This window comes from Zootoca vivipara, chromosome 5 (assembly GCF_963506605.1).
Source record: "Zootoca vivipara chromosome 5, rZooViv1.1, whole genome shotgun sequence".
In the NCBI taxonomy this organism is placed as follows: Eukaryota; Metazoa; Chordata; class Lepidosauria; order Squamata; family Lacertidae; genus Zootoca; species Zootoca vivipara.
Window position 1 is genome coordinate 27,594,961 of NC_083280.1, and position 13,355 is coordinate 27,608,315.

General features: G+C 41.1%; 1 protein-coding gene across 2 annotated transcripts in view; it reads left to right on the top strand.

Moving 5' to 3' along the window:
* PCOLCE2 (procollagen C-endopeptidase enhancer 2) overlaps positions 1-9,676 on the top strand; it is a 70,865-nt gene extending 61,189 nt beyond the window's left edge. For both annotated transcript variants that reach the window (XM_060274498.1, XM_035132885.2), the window contains exons 5-9: positions 3,556-3,692; positions 5,447-5,598; positions 6,402-6,485; positions 7,531-7,698; positions 9,158-9,676. In XM_060274498.1, the coding sequence (XP_060130481.1) occupies positions 3,556-3,692; positions 5,447-5,598; positions 6,402-6,485; positions 7,531-7,698; positions 9,158-9,288 (672 nt within the window). In that variant the 3' untranslated portion in view covers positions 9,289-9,676. The remainder of the gene's footprint in view (positions 1-3,555; positions 3,693-5,446; positions 5,599-6,401; positions 6,486-7,530; positions 7,699-9,157) is intronic.
* The last annotated feature ends 3,679 nt before the right edge of the window (positions 9,677-13,355 follow it).

The window sequence follows — 13,355 nt, forward strand, 5'->3', positions numbered from 1 at the left end:
ATAGAACTGTTATTGTTCAGTTAGGGTTCTGCCTTTCCATTACAGCCATTATAGACACAGGGGAAGGAAAACATCTTCTTTATTAATATGGCATAAGCGTAAGCTGTAGTTGATGGGGTGTGGTCTTAGTACAAGGGGTAGCCACACTATTGTTCACTCTTTTACAACAAAAATAGCAATTGGGACATCGTAGATCAGAACTGGAGAAGATGCATACACAGGATGGAAAGACTAATGGAGAAAGTAAGGCTCTTGAAATGCTATGGCATTGTTGTCAGCAGAAAGAGCGGCACTTGGTATTATTCACCAACTTTTTTAAAAAAGACAAGACTAATTTACTCATCCTTTTGCGGGGGGTGCATTTTCTAAAGAATTTGAAAGAAAGCTTTATAAGTGCAAAAAAAACAGGCTCAGTGGAGAAGTGGATGCTGTGTCACTGGCACACTAGTAACTACCAAATTAGCAGTGCAGCCTTATGAAGAACCTCAATTTTTCCATAACAGCAATACCTCTTAAAGCAGTAAGAGACGTGTTAACTTGATGGTCCCACACAAGAACTGAGCAACTAATGCACAATAAAAAATCAACATCTGGAAAAAAAAGTGAGTGGGGGCTTTCATTCCTGAAACAGTTCCCTTTCAGCAAGGCTTTAATCTGAAGGGCAAACTATGCTTTTCCTTGGTGCAGCTGGCAAAATATACCTTTTAGCATGCATATGCCTGCTTCTGTTTTCTTTCTATTTCTTAATTAAGCATTGTTTCAGAATATCAAGGTGTCTTGATGCAACATGAGATAGTCATGATAAAGCAAGGAATTAAAATAACGGCCTATCCTATATAATAATGTCCAAGTTGTCCCTGCGTCCAGTTGTCCCGTGTGTCCCTGGGGTACTGCGCATGTGCCCCAGGGACACAGGGATTGGACAGCAGAGACGACGTACACACACACGCACACGCACACGCTCTCCCCACCCCACCCCTCTGCCAACTGCCGCTCCCAGCCGGACAAGCGCCTCGCTGTGTTTGCGCTAAAGAGCAAGTAGGAGGAGGAGGAGGCTGCTTTCCCCCCCTTTCCCCCCTACGCCCCCCGGGGGCCAGCAGACCAAGGGGTCAGGGAGGGGCGCCGGGGGAAGCCGCGGGTTCTGCTATCTGAGAAGGGGCTCGGTACCTTGGATGCCGGTCTGGTGGGAGGACGAGGATCCTGGGCGAGGATCTGCGGCGAGAAGGAGGAGAGAGGGAGAGGCGGAAAGTGCAGGAAGCGGCGAAGAGGGAGGGAGAGGCAGAAGCGCCACTCTCGCATCCCCGGGACTGCGACGCATAAGGAAAAGCGGGGAGAGAGGCAGAGAGCGCGCGCCTCCTCCTCCTGACAACCCTCCCTAGCCCGCTCAGAGGTCTTAGCACACAAATCCTTCGTAATAATGTGAATCTATAGAAAACAGTGCCCCGCAAAAGACACACACACACACACAAACCGCCCGCCCCACAACAAACCACCTCAGGCGGTCGACTGGAGGGAAGCGCAGCCGCAACTTTCCCCTCTCACGACTGCTAAGGATAAGCCCCGCTCGCTTCTCTCTCCTCTCTCTCTCTCTCTCTCTCTCTCTCTCTCTCTCTCTCTCTCTCTCTCACACACACACACACACACACTGCCCGCCCCACAGCAAACCACCTCAGGCGGTCGCATGTTCACATATCCTCTAGCGCCCGTTTTCTAAACGGGCTGAAATACACTAGTATATACATAAAATGTTTGGATTGAAATTACATGGAACAAAATCAAAAAACAACACACAGGAAAAATACCAATAGAGATTCACATTATTGTTTGGGACAATACAGTAGTACCTCTGGTTACAAACTTAATTTGTTCCAGAGGTCCGTTCTTAACCTGAAACCGTTCTTAACCTGGGGTACCACTTTAGCTAATGGGGCCTCCCGCTGCCACTGCACGATTTCTGTTCTCATCCTGAGGTAAAGTTCTTAATGCAAGGTACTACTTCCGGGTTAGCAGAGTCTGTAACCCGAGGTGTTTGTAACCCGAGTTTACCACTGTACTGTAGTAGGCTGTTCTGTCACCCAACATATTATGCTGTCTGAGAAACATGTTATCATCTGAGTTCTTACTGTCAATATAGACACACCCGTTACAGTGATTCATTCACCCAGTTATTATCTTTGTTAACCAGCTTTTCTACTAATAGGTCAATAAAGTGTCTTGCAAACCAGTACTGTAATTAAAAATTGTTTCTACTAAGCATAGCACAGATCAAGCATGGTTTGTTCAGGTTCAGGAAACCCAGCAAGCAGCAGTTGATTTTAAATGGAAGCATATTATTCTGAACTCCTTGCAGGTGTGCTTGAGGAAGAGGGAAAACGGAAAGAGCCTTTGGCGCCCTATTGTTTAGCATTATGTCCAGACCAGGCTATTAGCATTTGTCTTCCAGGCAATGTGTTCAAGTAAAATCCCATGAGATGTTGTTAAGAGGGGTTAGAATTCCATACACAGTATTCTCCCTAAATAAGCAGCAGGGTTGAGTTATTTTTATATATGCAGCCTTGGAAATCATTCTAAAACCCATATGATAACCGTGAAGCATTCCACTGGTCATGCCAATTAGCTTGCCAGACATGACTTTCATTTCGTTTTGCTTTGTACTGTACATTTAAATCACTTAATATGGATATTGCCTTCAAGGATTTGTGTTTTAATTTTTGCAACAGTATTTGGGTAGCAATATCATAGCATCTTTCTGTTTAATTTCCAAGCAAAGGGTCTGCTGGTTTCTCTTTAAAACCAGCCACAACAGTAATGGCTGCATTTTATACAACCCAAGTACTGGAAGGGTCTGGAGTGAGGGCAAGGCAAGGAGGACTGGCAAAAAAATCCACACTGGGAAACTTCTCATGTCTGATCTCGCTGCAACAATGGTATCTCATTGCCACACACATATGTATGTCATGTACTCTAGTCTCCATCGATCTCCCTTCATACAGCCTTGCCATTTCTCCTACCACTCAGCTTCCAGCTCTTGTCTAAACTCATGACCATATGTACCTGGAGACATATTTCTGGGCTAATTTTTTGCACCCCACCTGCCTAGAGGGCAGTTTCACGAGTCCCTATGTCTGCCTCTGGTTAAAGGGGCTCAGCCCACTCCAGCAGTCATTTACTCTGACAGTCAGGTGGAGTCTGATCGGACTGGGCCTTCTGTGATGGAGCCCTTTGCCTTAGGAGAGCAATGTGACATCCTTAGGTTGGTGGGGCAACAGTTCCATGGGCTCATCTTGCAGACTTGTTTCTGGGGCCAGCCCTGCATGCAATTTGCATTCAGACTCAAAGCCCTTGATCTCCTAACTGGAGATGGGGAATCTGATCCCAGGGTCACGGCAGCTTTAATGTACTGCGAAATGTTTTAGGATCATCTTTTTAAGTCTTTGAGATGCTGATTAAATCCAAGGTGCTAAACTGGATGGCCTCCGAGGATCTTTGTGGTTTTAGGGTTCATTGTGAAAAGAAGTAGGCCATTAAGTAGATTCTTAATTTCCCTCCTTGCAGCTAATAGAGTTAAAGTTTGAAAAATTTGATGTGGAGAGAGATAACTACTGCAGATATGACTACGTGGCTGTGTTTAATGGAGGCGAGATTAATGATGCTAGGAGAATTGGGAAATACTGCGGAGACAGTCCACCAGCGTAAGTAATGGTATTTGTTTCATTTAAACTGCTGTTTCTATGAAAAGATGAAAACTAGATAGGCACGGTTGTTGTTTCAGTACAATTCCATCCATGCTCTCCTTTCATCCTTTCATCTATTATCAGTTGGATTTTTATAGCTGATTTTCCTTGCCTTAAAATTTACTGTAGCTGCAAATTGGAACAATAAACTGCAGCTTTATTACAATGTCAAATAGCTTTGATGCCTATTTTAACAACCAGTTTTACTGCCCTACGTTCCTCCGGGTGGAAGGGTGGAGTAAAATTTAATAATAAATGAAAATGATAGTGTAGGGTTTTTTTAGGAGTCTTGAGTAAGTATGCAAGTTAGATAACATATGGATATTTTCTTTTATGGTGCGTTGTCATATTGATGTATGTAATTGCATTAAAACACAAGGATTCTGCTAGCATTTTTCTTGCTGTTTTATACTTGTGTGTTTTAGTGAAGCTTAATAAAAAATTTTTAAAAAAAATCAATTAGTAGGAAAAGTAGACAGTCCTAATGAAGATAATCTTAGTGCCATGGGGAACATAATTGTACAGTGGATGCTTGGGTTGCGAACGTGATCTGTGCGGGAGGCACGCTTGCAACCCGCAGCACCGCATCTGCGCACACGCAGGCCGTGATTTGGCACTTCTGCGCATGCGCAGAGCGTGATTTAGCGCTTCTGCGCATGTGTGAGTGCCAAAACCCTGAAGTAACCCATTCCGGGACTTCCAGGTTTGGCATGGTGTGCAACCCGAAAATGCGCAAGCTAAAGCAGCCGTAACCCAAGGTATGACTGTACATACAGATCCATGCAGCATATAAAAGTCCAGATGGGAAGGTGGATCCTTAGCTATGTATTGCAGTGCTGATGAACATTGTATTGGGTGGATGGCATGCACACATTTGCATCTTGATGCTCATGTGCCTCCAATCTCCACTGAGTTGCACAATTTTCTGTGTATATCTGTCATCTTACTAGCATGCACTTCATCTATTGTGGACAACTTTTGTGAAGGGCTTCCTTTCTTCCTTGCACTGCAGAGCTCAAATTAAGGTGGCAACCAAGTTTTTGCATGTTTCCCATTCCTGTGGACTCTGGGGCTAGTTAGGAACGGGCTCAGGGTTCCAAACGCATGCATTTATTTTCCAAACTCGCCATTAGGAGTTTTGTCTTAATCACTGATGCAAATTTATAAAGAATTGACCTGATGAAGTTCTACCAAGGGGGTATTTCTGAATTAAATCTTAAACCTATATGACCTACTCCTGTTCCTTAAACTCAGCATGTGTGCAAAACATTTCCAATATTATAGAGTCAAGGCAAATCGTATACAAGTCAGCAAGTGGACTAGTGGATGTACTTTGTTTAACGTTTCATTTTAGATCTGCTTGTTTTTTGCTTAACATATTTGAACGTTACTGTTTTCCTGAGAGCTTAAGTAAATATTTACCTGGAAAAAGGTTCCTTAAGGACTTGTGCTACTTACTTCACTCTGAAAACATATCCAACTACATATTTGGTAATAGGAATGATTATGCTCCATGTTGGGGGGGGGGGAAATCAGATTAACAAAGGAAGACTCAGTTTTCCACTCAATTTCAGTAAGAATATTTACACATATTGTCTGTTTATGTAGTATGCAGTGCTACAAAATCTGTTAGCTGCATATAGTTCAACAAGCAATAATATGACAACTACAAAAGACCCTCCTCACATGAAGGCTGCATTGTTCTCTTTCAGGCCTATTGTATCTGAGAGAAATGAGTTACTTATTCAGTTCTTGTCTGATTTAAGTTTAACGGCTGATGGCTTTATTGGTCACTACAAATTCAGGCCCAAAAAAATACCTACAACCGCATCACCTACCACCGCAGCCCTCCCTGCCACCACAAGTAAGTCTGAACTCATTTTATGGAAGGTGTTGGTAAGAACAGGCAGGGAAGCTTCAGGATCAGCCTTAATCCTTTTTTAATTTTTTTAACAGCATCTTATTGTAAAGAAGAGGCTGGGGAATAGGGTCGCTTGGATTAAATCAAAGTAGGAGGACCTTCTATCCCGAATGCTCGTGTGTAGTGATGTCACATTAGTCTGGAATATTGTGATTTTAATGAGCCCTGCAGTCTTACTTGCAGTGTTGTGTGTAGATTGTCATAAACAAAATGAGCGTAAAGAAGGCTTATGGTTGGTTGATTGCTTAGAAGATCTGAGAGCTTAGCATGCTAAAATGATAAAAATGTAAAAAAAACTCCTTCAGTAGCACCTTAAAGACCAACTAAGTTTATATTTTGGTATGAGCTTTCGTGTGCATGCACACTTCTTCAGATACAGATATGATAAAAATGTAATAGATTAGGAACCTCTTTTCCTCCTTGACTGAAGTTTGTTTCAGAGTTAGATATCCAAAATATCATCTGTGCCACCATGAATGTGAGGTTTGATCATTGACACACATTGTACAACTCTGTTAGAGCTAGAACTGCAGCAAACAGCAAGAGTACATGGCGCAAGTACAGAATATTGGTTTCTTTGAAGTACGATGTGTCTGGATTATTTGGGGGTTTTTGCTTTGGGAATGTCGGCTCTCCCTGTATTTAATAGAGGAAACACACAGGGAAAATGAAAGTCCCTTTTAAATGACTTCTGAAACACTTGAACTGACTTCACTAACTCTGCTTTCTCAACCTCTTCGGAGAAGCAGTGAAGCCTACAGTTGCACTGTGCCAGCAAAAATGCAGAAGGAGCGGAACTCTTGAGAGCAGTTACTGTTCAAGTAACTTCGGTAAGAGCAACCAGTATTTTTTTCCCTTTCAGCCAGTGACTTGGGATGTATGCTTAGTTTCATGGGAGGGTCAGAGCCACTTATTTGTAAACTACCATTAGTGCACAAGGAAATTCTTTCAGGTCATAGTACTTGCATCTCTTATACTGTGTCTATGACTCAGTTATATTCCTTCAGATGTTTTACAGAGAAGACAGTGTGGATGTGTGTCAGGGAAAAAACCCTGTTCCAGTCTAAACAAAACTGAACAAACAGAAAGCAAACTGTTGCTCTATGAAAGTGTTGATTCAGTGATGATGTTGTCTTCTTGGAACAGCCTGTATTCCTTATTCACAGTGACAATTTTGTTGTATGTACTGCTGTAATTCTAGTGTCATAATACTTCTTGGAAATCCTTCTCTACAATGCAGATGTTGTTCATTATGGTAAAGGCGTGTATATCTTTGATACGGTAATATTTGATTAGAATTGTTAGTCGCTTTTAACTTGCCCAGGGCAACCCAAAGCAACTTACAACCAAACATTTATATGTGGTTGTCTCAATGCAACCGGCCAGGCCAACACAACTTGCATAATATTTAGGGGCCAACCCAAACTCTTCTAACTCTGTAGCCCAGCAGGGCCTTGGTGCACATTGTGGTTGTGGCAGAAGCTGGTAGGAACATGCAGATCACTATGCCACCCTGGACCCACCACCAAACTGCCCCTAGCCTACTGCAAAGTGGGGGTTGGAAGACAGAAAGATTGAGTGTAAGATATTGACTCCACTTCATTTAATGTTACAGCATCTCCAAACTACAGTCCTTTTAAAATTCTGTGAACCACTGAGGTGGCCTTGTTAATTTGGTGGTCAGTCAATGTCCCAAACAAACAACTCACAATAAAAAAGAAAGACACTTGTCTAACTTACATAGCCATAGCCAAAGGACATGCTTGTTTGAGACTTTTATCTTCTGTGCACATAAAGGTGAAATGGTCATGTAACTGTTTCATTGTGTTCCAATCACTTTCCAGTGTATTAATCCTATGTATTTCTTTTATCTAGTAATAACAGGATCTGTTATCACAACAAACATTAAAGGTGGAAGCTTGCATGCAACAGTATCAATTATTAATGTCTACAAAGAAGGAAATTTAGCGATCCAACAAGCAGGCAAAAATATGAGTGCCAAGATCGTTGTTGTTTGTAAACAGTGTCCTCTTATCAGAAGAGGTAAGTCATTAACAGAATTCTGCTTTTTGCAAATAACACTTAATTGCCTAATTACTTCTTTAATTTTCAATAACTTTCCCAGGACAGTTTATTCAGAATCAGATTGATCTTTTATAGAACAAAATGTCAAAGCAAATCCAAATATTACATACTGATGAATGTTTGAGAAAATTCAGAGACCATAACAATTTGATTATAGAATTGCTTCTTTGGAACCTCTTCAGTTATTTAAAATTAGTTAAATAATGCAAATGAGTTGAATGAGAAGAGAGGATTGGTTGCTGAATCTGCTGTTATAAAGGTCATACCTCTGTAGACCAAGACAAATCTAGGATAATGGTAGACATACACACACCTTTAAAACTGAAATATGTTGAGGGTGAAAAATTGGATTCAATTTACCAGCTCACCATCTACTTGCATTATACCACTATTTGACTCTCCTGTAGGCAAACAGAGAAGGCTTACTGTTTTACTCATGTTGACAGTAATTCAACTATATCAATCAAAACTCAATGTAGATCAGGCGCTAGTTGGGCATAATGAAAATTAAACAAAAGTAGTTTTCCCACATTTTAGTGAGCACCTGTTGATTAAAAAAATTAGACAAGGTTTTATGCAACAGTGATTGCACTGCTTTTTAACAGTTTTTCAACAGTTAGCTTTTTGCCTCCTTATCACCTCAAAGTAAAAGGACCTGTTCATAATGGTCCAACTTGGACATCTCAATACATACTAATATTCCAAAAAACATCCAACCCTATGCCATGGATACCTTCCACAACTGAACTTATTATTCCTTAAAGGTAAATGTTAAGTTTCAAAATCAATTAATGTTCACTCTAATCCAGGAATACTCAATAGGGTGCCCTCTTGATGTTGTTGCACTCCCAACTTCCATCAGCCCAATATAGCATGGCAGTGTTCAAGGATGGTGGAAACTATGGTCCGGTAATGTTTGGAGGACATCACATTGGCAATTCCCTGGTCTGGTGTTAACATTTCTGAGTAAAGTCCGATCTGTTTCCCTCTTAGGGAGGAGAAACCAAGATATTACACCCTGAAATCTACATACAGTGGTACCTCTGGTTAAGAACTTAATTCATTCCGGAGGTCCGTTCTTAACCTGAGGTACCACTTTAGCTAATGGGGCCTCCCTCTACCGCTGTACCGCTGCCGCACGATTTCTATTCTCATCCTGAAGTAAAGTTCTTAACCTGATGTACTACTTCCAGGTTAGCGGAGTCTGTAACCTGAAGCGTTTGTAACCCAAACCACTGTATTCAACTAAGATATTATAAAAGCTATGGAAGGCCATGGGCCATTTATAACCCAGATATACAGGTTTACTCAATGATTACACTATAAAAAATGCATGAAATAATATAGCTATATTTTCCTAATTGTAGAAGCAGAAATTCTGTTCCACTATTTTTAAAAACTCTTCCCCTCTCAACAGGTCTAAATTACGTCATTATGGGACAGGTAGAAGAAGATGGCAGAGGTAAAATCCTGCCCAGCAGCTTTACAATGAGTTTCAAGACGAAGAACCAAAAGATCCTGAATATCTTGAAAAACAAGCAGTGTTGAATGTCAATTTTTGCAGCTGAGTCCTGTCAACTATCCTCCAGAACCTCTCTTCATGCAAATAAAATGGGAGATTTTCCAGGAACGTAGTGTACTTTCCGGAATTTTTCAACCTTGTTTTCCCCATTGACTGATGTTGCAAAAATCAAAAGAAAAATACCATGATTGCCAATTTTATATTTCAAAACCTTCAGCAACATCAGCCAGCCTGTACCATACCAAATTTTCACTACCGCAAATTTCTTAATTTATACTTTTCTCAGAAGGGTTTTTTTTAAAAAAAATAATGACTGATGTGACGAAGTGCAATATTTATAGTAATTCATTTTAACTTAGTTTTCCTGTTTCCTTGCAGTATAAGCTACACTTAATAAACACTTCTAAAAACTCAGTGGCTTCAGTGTTGGGATTGGATATGAAAGTTCCAGGTTCAAATTCACTTGGATATGATGTCCACAGCGCGACAGTGTTTGCACATCGTGGTAAACCATTATTAACGGTTTACTGTGACTCAAAGCCATCCCCTTCACTTTTCCCCTGGTGTGAGCAGGAGAAACAAACCATGATCCCCATGTCACAGCAGTTTATTTTGCTTCCAAACAAACTGCAATGTAAAGCCAAGGTTTGTTCTTATAAAGATGGCTGATCTGAGTAAAACAACTGCTTGTTGCTCAAACGTGTGCTAGGGGAAGAGTAGAGGAGGAGCAAAATCTGCATTCACAGCAATCTATTAACTACGATTTAACATGACGTTCAAATTGGGCATGCGTAGCTTTGTACAAGACAAGATCCCAGTCAATCACACCTCGCAAGGACTTCGAGAGGATAAAATGATGTCCTGAACTCCATGAAAAAGGCAAGAAACAAATTTATTACCTCAGCTTTTAGGCAACAATTCTTTAATGTCAAAAAAGCTTATTAGGAAATGAAACAACTCTTTAAAAAAAAGCTTAAATTACAGAAGTATCCAATTCAAGAATGATATGAAATGAAAACTCACTTTGAAAGACAATCAAGTCTGGATTACCCCCAAAGACATTTGATGGCTCATCAGCAGAAAGCCATCAACTGCTGTCGTACCTTATTGCATTCTGCATTGTATACAGTATAAATCCTGAATTTTGCAGCAAAACACATTCTCATCAGGTTTTCTTCTGAGTTTTTTCTGTATCATTTGCTTTGTGCTATTCACGCCGTGTGCTTGCGGAATGATAATGACAAGAATTTTTTTTAAAAAAAACAGAAACATAACATCTGAGAGAAGACTAGATTTGAAGCAAATCATTTGTAACTACTCCTTAAAAATAGTTACAACCACAGTACCACAAGATAAACACTCTGGAAAGGGCCCCTCAAATTAGTCATAAGAACCTGGAAAACACAGGTTTTGTCATTTATTTCTATACTGTAAAGCCTTTTTAAAAAGCAGAAGCACAGTTTATAGTATGGTTGCATGAAAGAGGCAGAAAGAGGCAGAAAAACAAGGGGGAGGGGAATAGTATAACAAAAAAACTTGTTCCGCATTTTACAATTAAGATCTCCAACGCACACAGTTTCATGTGATATACTGTATTTGGTATCAATGGCAACAATTTTGCTGAACAGATTCTTAGATTATCCATTAGGTCAACATTCCCCTCCCCATTCCCCCTGCAAAAAAAGTTATTCTTTTTCTGTAGTGTTTCAACAGACAAGATATAACATATGGCACAAAGCATTCATATATCTTAAGCCACCAGCTTTATCATAAAACAGGATTGAGTCATTATTTATATTGAAGTCTACATACAATTTTAAAAAAATCTTTAGGTAATCTGATTTTTTTCAAATGAAGTCACATATATATCTTCTTAATATACAAAATATATCATTTTTTTCATAAAAAACATCCTTACAATAAATAGGAGGAATATTGACTTAAACCTTGTTCCCTCATTCATCCCGATTCACGCTACAAGGAGACCAGCACCTTTTGCCCTTAAATTCTGCAAGCTAATATATAAAGTCAGACAACAGCAATTCCTGCTATATTTACACCTCATGACATCAATGAGACTTAAGCACACCAGTGCCCTGTGCAGAGATAACATTTTGTTACTAAGGGTGTTCTAAGCATTGACCATGGCATAGGATTAAGGGTTATTCCACCCATCTTCAGGTGTTCAACCTGAAACCACATGGGCAAAGCATGTATTTAGCCAGGGGACAATCCTGCCCCAATGCCCCTGCAATGCTTGCTCTACCCCAACTTCCTCATGTTGAGCAGTAAGATCTGAAGAGGGCATTTAGCTCATTTGGTTGAACACACTTGGAAGCCGCTTCACAATCATCACTTTTATAGTTACAGGTAGGTAGCCGTGTTGGTCTGACGTAGTCGAAACAAAATAAAAAAATTCCTTCCAGCAGCACCTTAAAAACCAAGTAAGTTTTTATTTTGGTATGAGTTTTCATGTGCATGCACACTTCTTCAGATACCTGAAGAAGTACCTGAGATACCTGAAGGGATACCTGAAGAAGGTATCTGAAGAAGTGTGCATGCACACGAAAGCTTATACCCAGAACAAACTTAGTTGGACTTTAAGGTGCTACTGGACATTCCCCCCCCCCCCGACTGCATCAGACCAACACGGCTACCTACCTGAATCTATATTCAGGTTAAGTACCTGAACAAGCACCAGTCCCTTAAAGAACATTATGTCTGCACCAAGCCTAACAGAGCAGTGGATTGTGCCCATCACCTCACAATTAAAAATAAAAGTCTCATGTAATGCATTGAAGGTTTTCCTTTCCAAGTAAACAGAGCATCAGTATTCCGTACTAACAATCCCTAGCTTAATTCTTCCTCAAGTAGAATGAAACAGCAGATAATTACAATACTTATTATATAAATGAAAAAATGCGAAAGCAAGATACATTCAAGACAGGAAGTATAAGGAAAAAACCGTTAATGTTTTCATAAAGTATTTCCCATGAACACACAGGACCCAATCCCATTAAAATTTGAGATGCTTCCGATTAAATTGATGACTTTTAAGTTCACTGCATCTACCTTGACCCACTGATAACTAGAACTGGTGCCATAATCTCTCAATCCTTATGTGTAGGTGTAGATATGTGTATACAGTACACACAGAGAATTTCCATTCTAAGAAATGCTTCAGCATGACAGCAAGGTGTCATTTCATTAACAGTGTTATAACAAAGAGTGCTACAGATGACAACGAAATTAAGTCAAAGCTGGTCTTCCGAGATCACAGCATTAGCTGTTATAGCAGCCTTCCCCAACCTTTCAGCATGACTGTCGAGAGCTGTGGTCCAAAACATCTGGAAGGCAACAGGTTGGGGAAGGCTGCTATAACAGCTAATGCTGTGATCTCGGAAGACCAGCTTTGACTTAATTTCGTTGTCATCTGTAGGACATCTATACAGGTATATTTAGGAATAAAGTGGCCGCTTACCTGCTGGGAGACGCCACTTGCAGTCCAGTGCAGGTGCTGGCAGCAGGTGCTGGCCTGGCTTTGCCGTGGCCTGGGCGAACATTGCTTCCTTTCCCCACCAGCCATGCTGACTGCTGGGGCTCATCCATGGTCCCAGCCAATCACAGGCAAGCTTGGGGGCAGACCAGAAGGAAGACTTAGCCTCCCTGGCTTCCGTCTGGCCTGTTCCCATGGCATATAAAGCAGCCGAGCCTGGGCTCGGTTTTCAGTCGCAGCTTGGTCTCTGCCAAAGAAGGACATTGGCAGGAGGCTCCCAAAGAAGCCAAAGAAGATCCTGGGCCTTGGAAGGGGTCAAAATTGAAGCTGAGCCTCCCAAGCGGTTTCTTCAGTGAGTGGCAGCGGATTGTCGAACAAAAGGCACTTTTAAGCGCCAATCCTTAATGGCAGGGTAGGATATTGGGGCTACAGGAGGCAGCAGCGGCAATTGTAGTGGGGTGCCAGGAAGTGCCGGATGGCCTCCTCACCCCCTCTCCCTCACACCAAATGCCTGTGCTCAAACCTGTTGACATCTGTTATCAATAAAGTTGTGGCTTGTTTAAATCCCAAGTGGTTGCCCTGTGTTTACTGCAATTT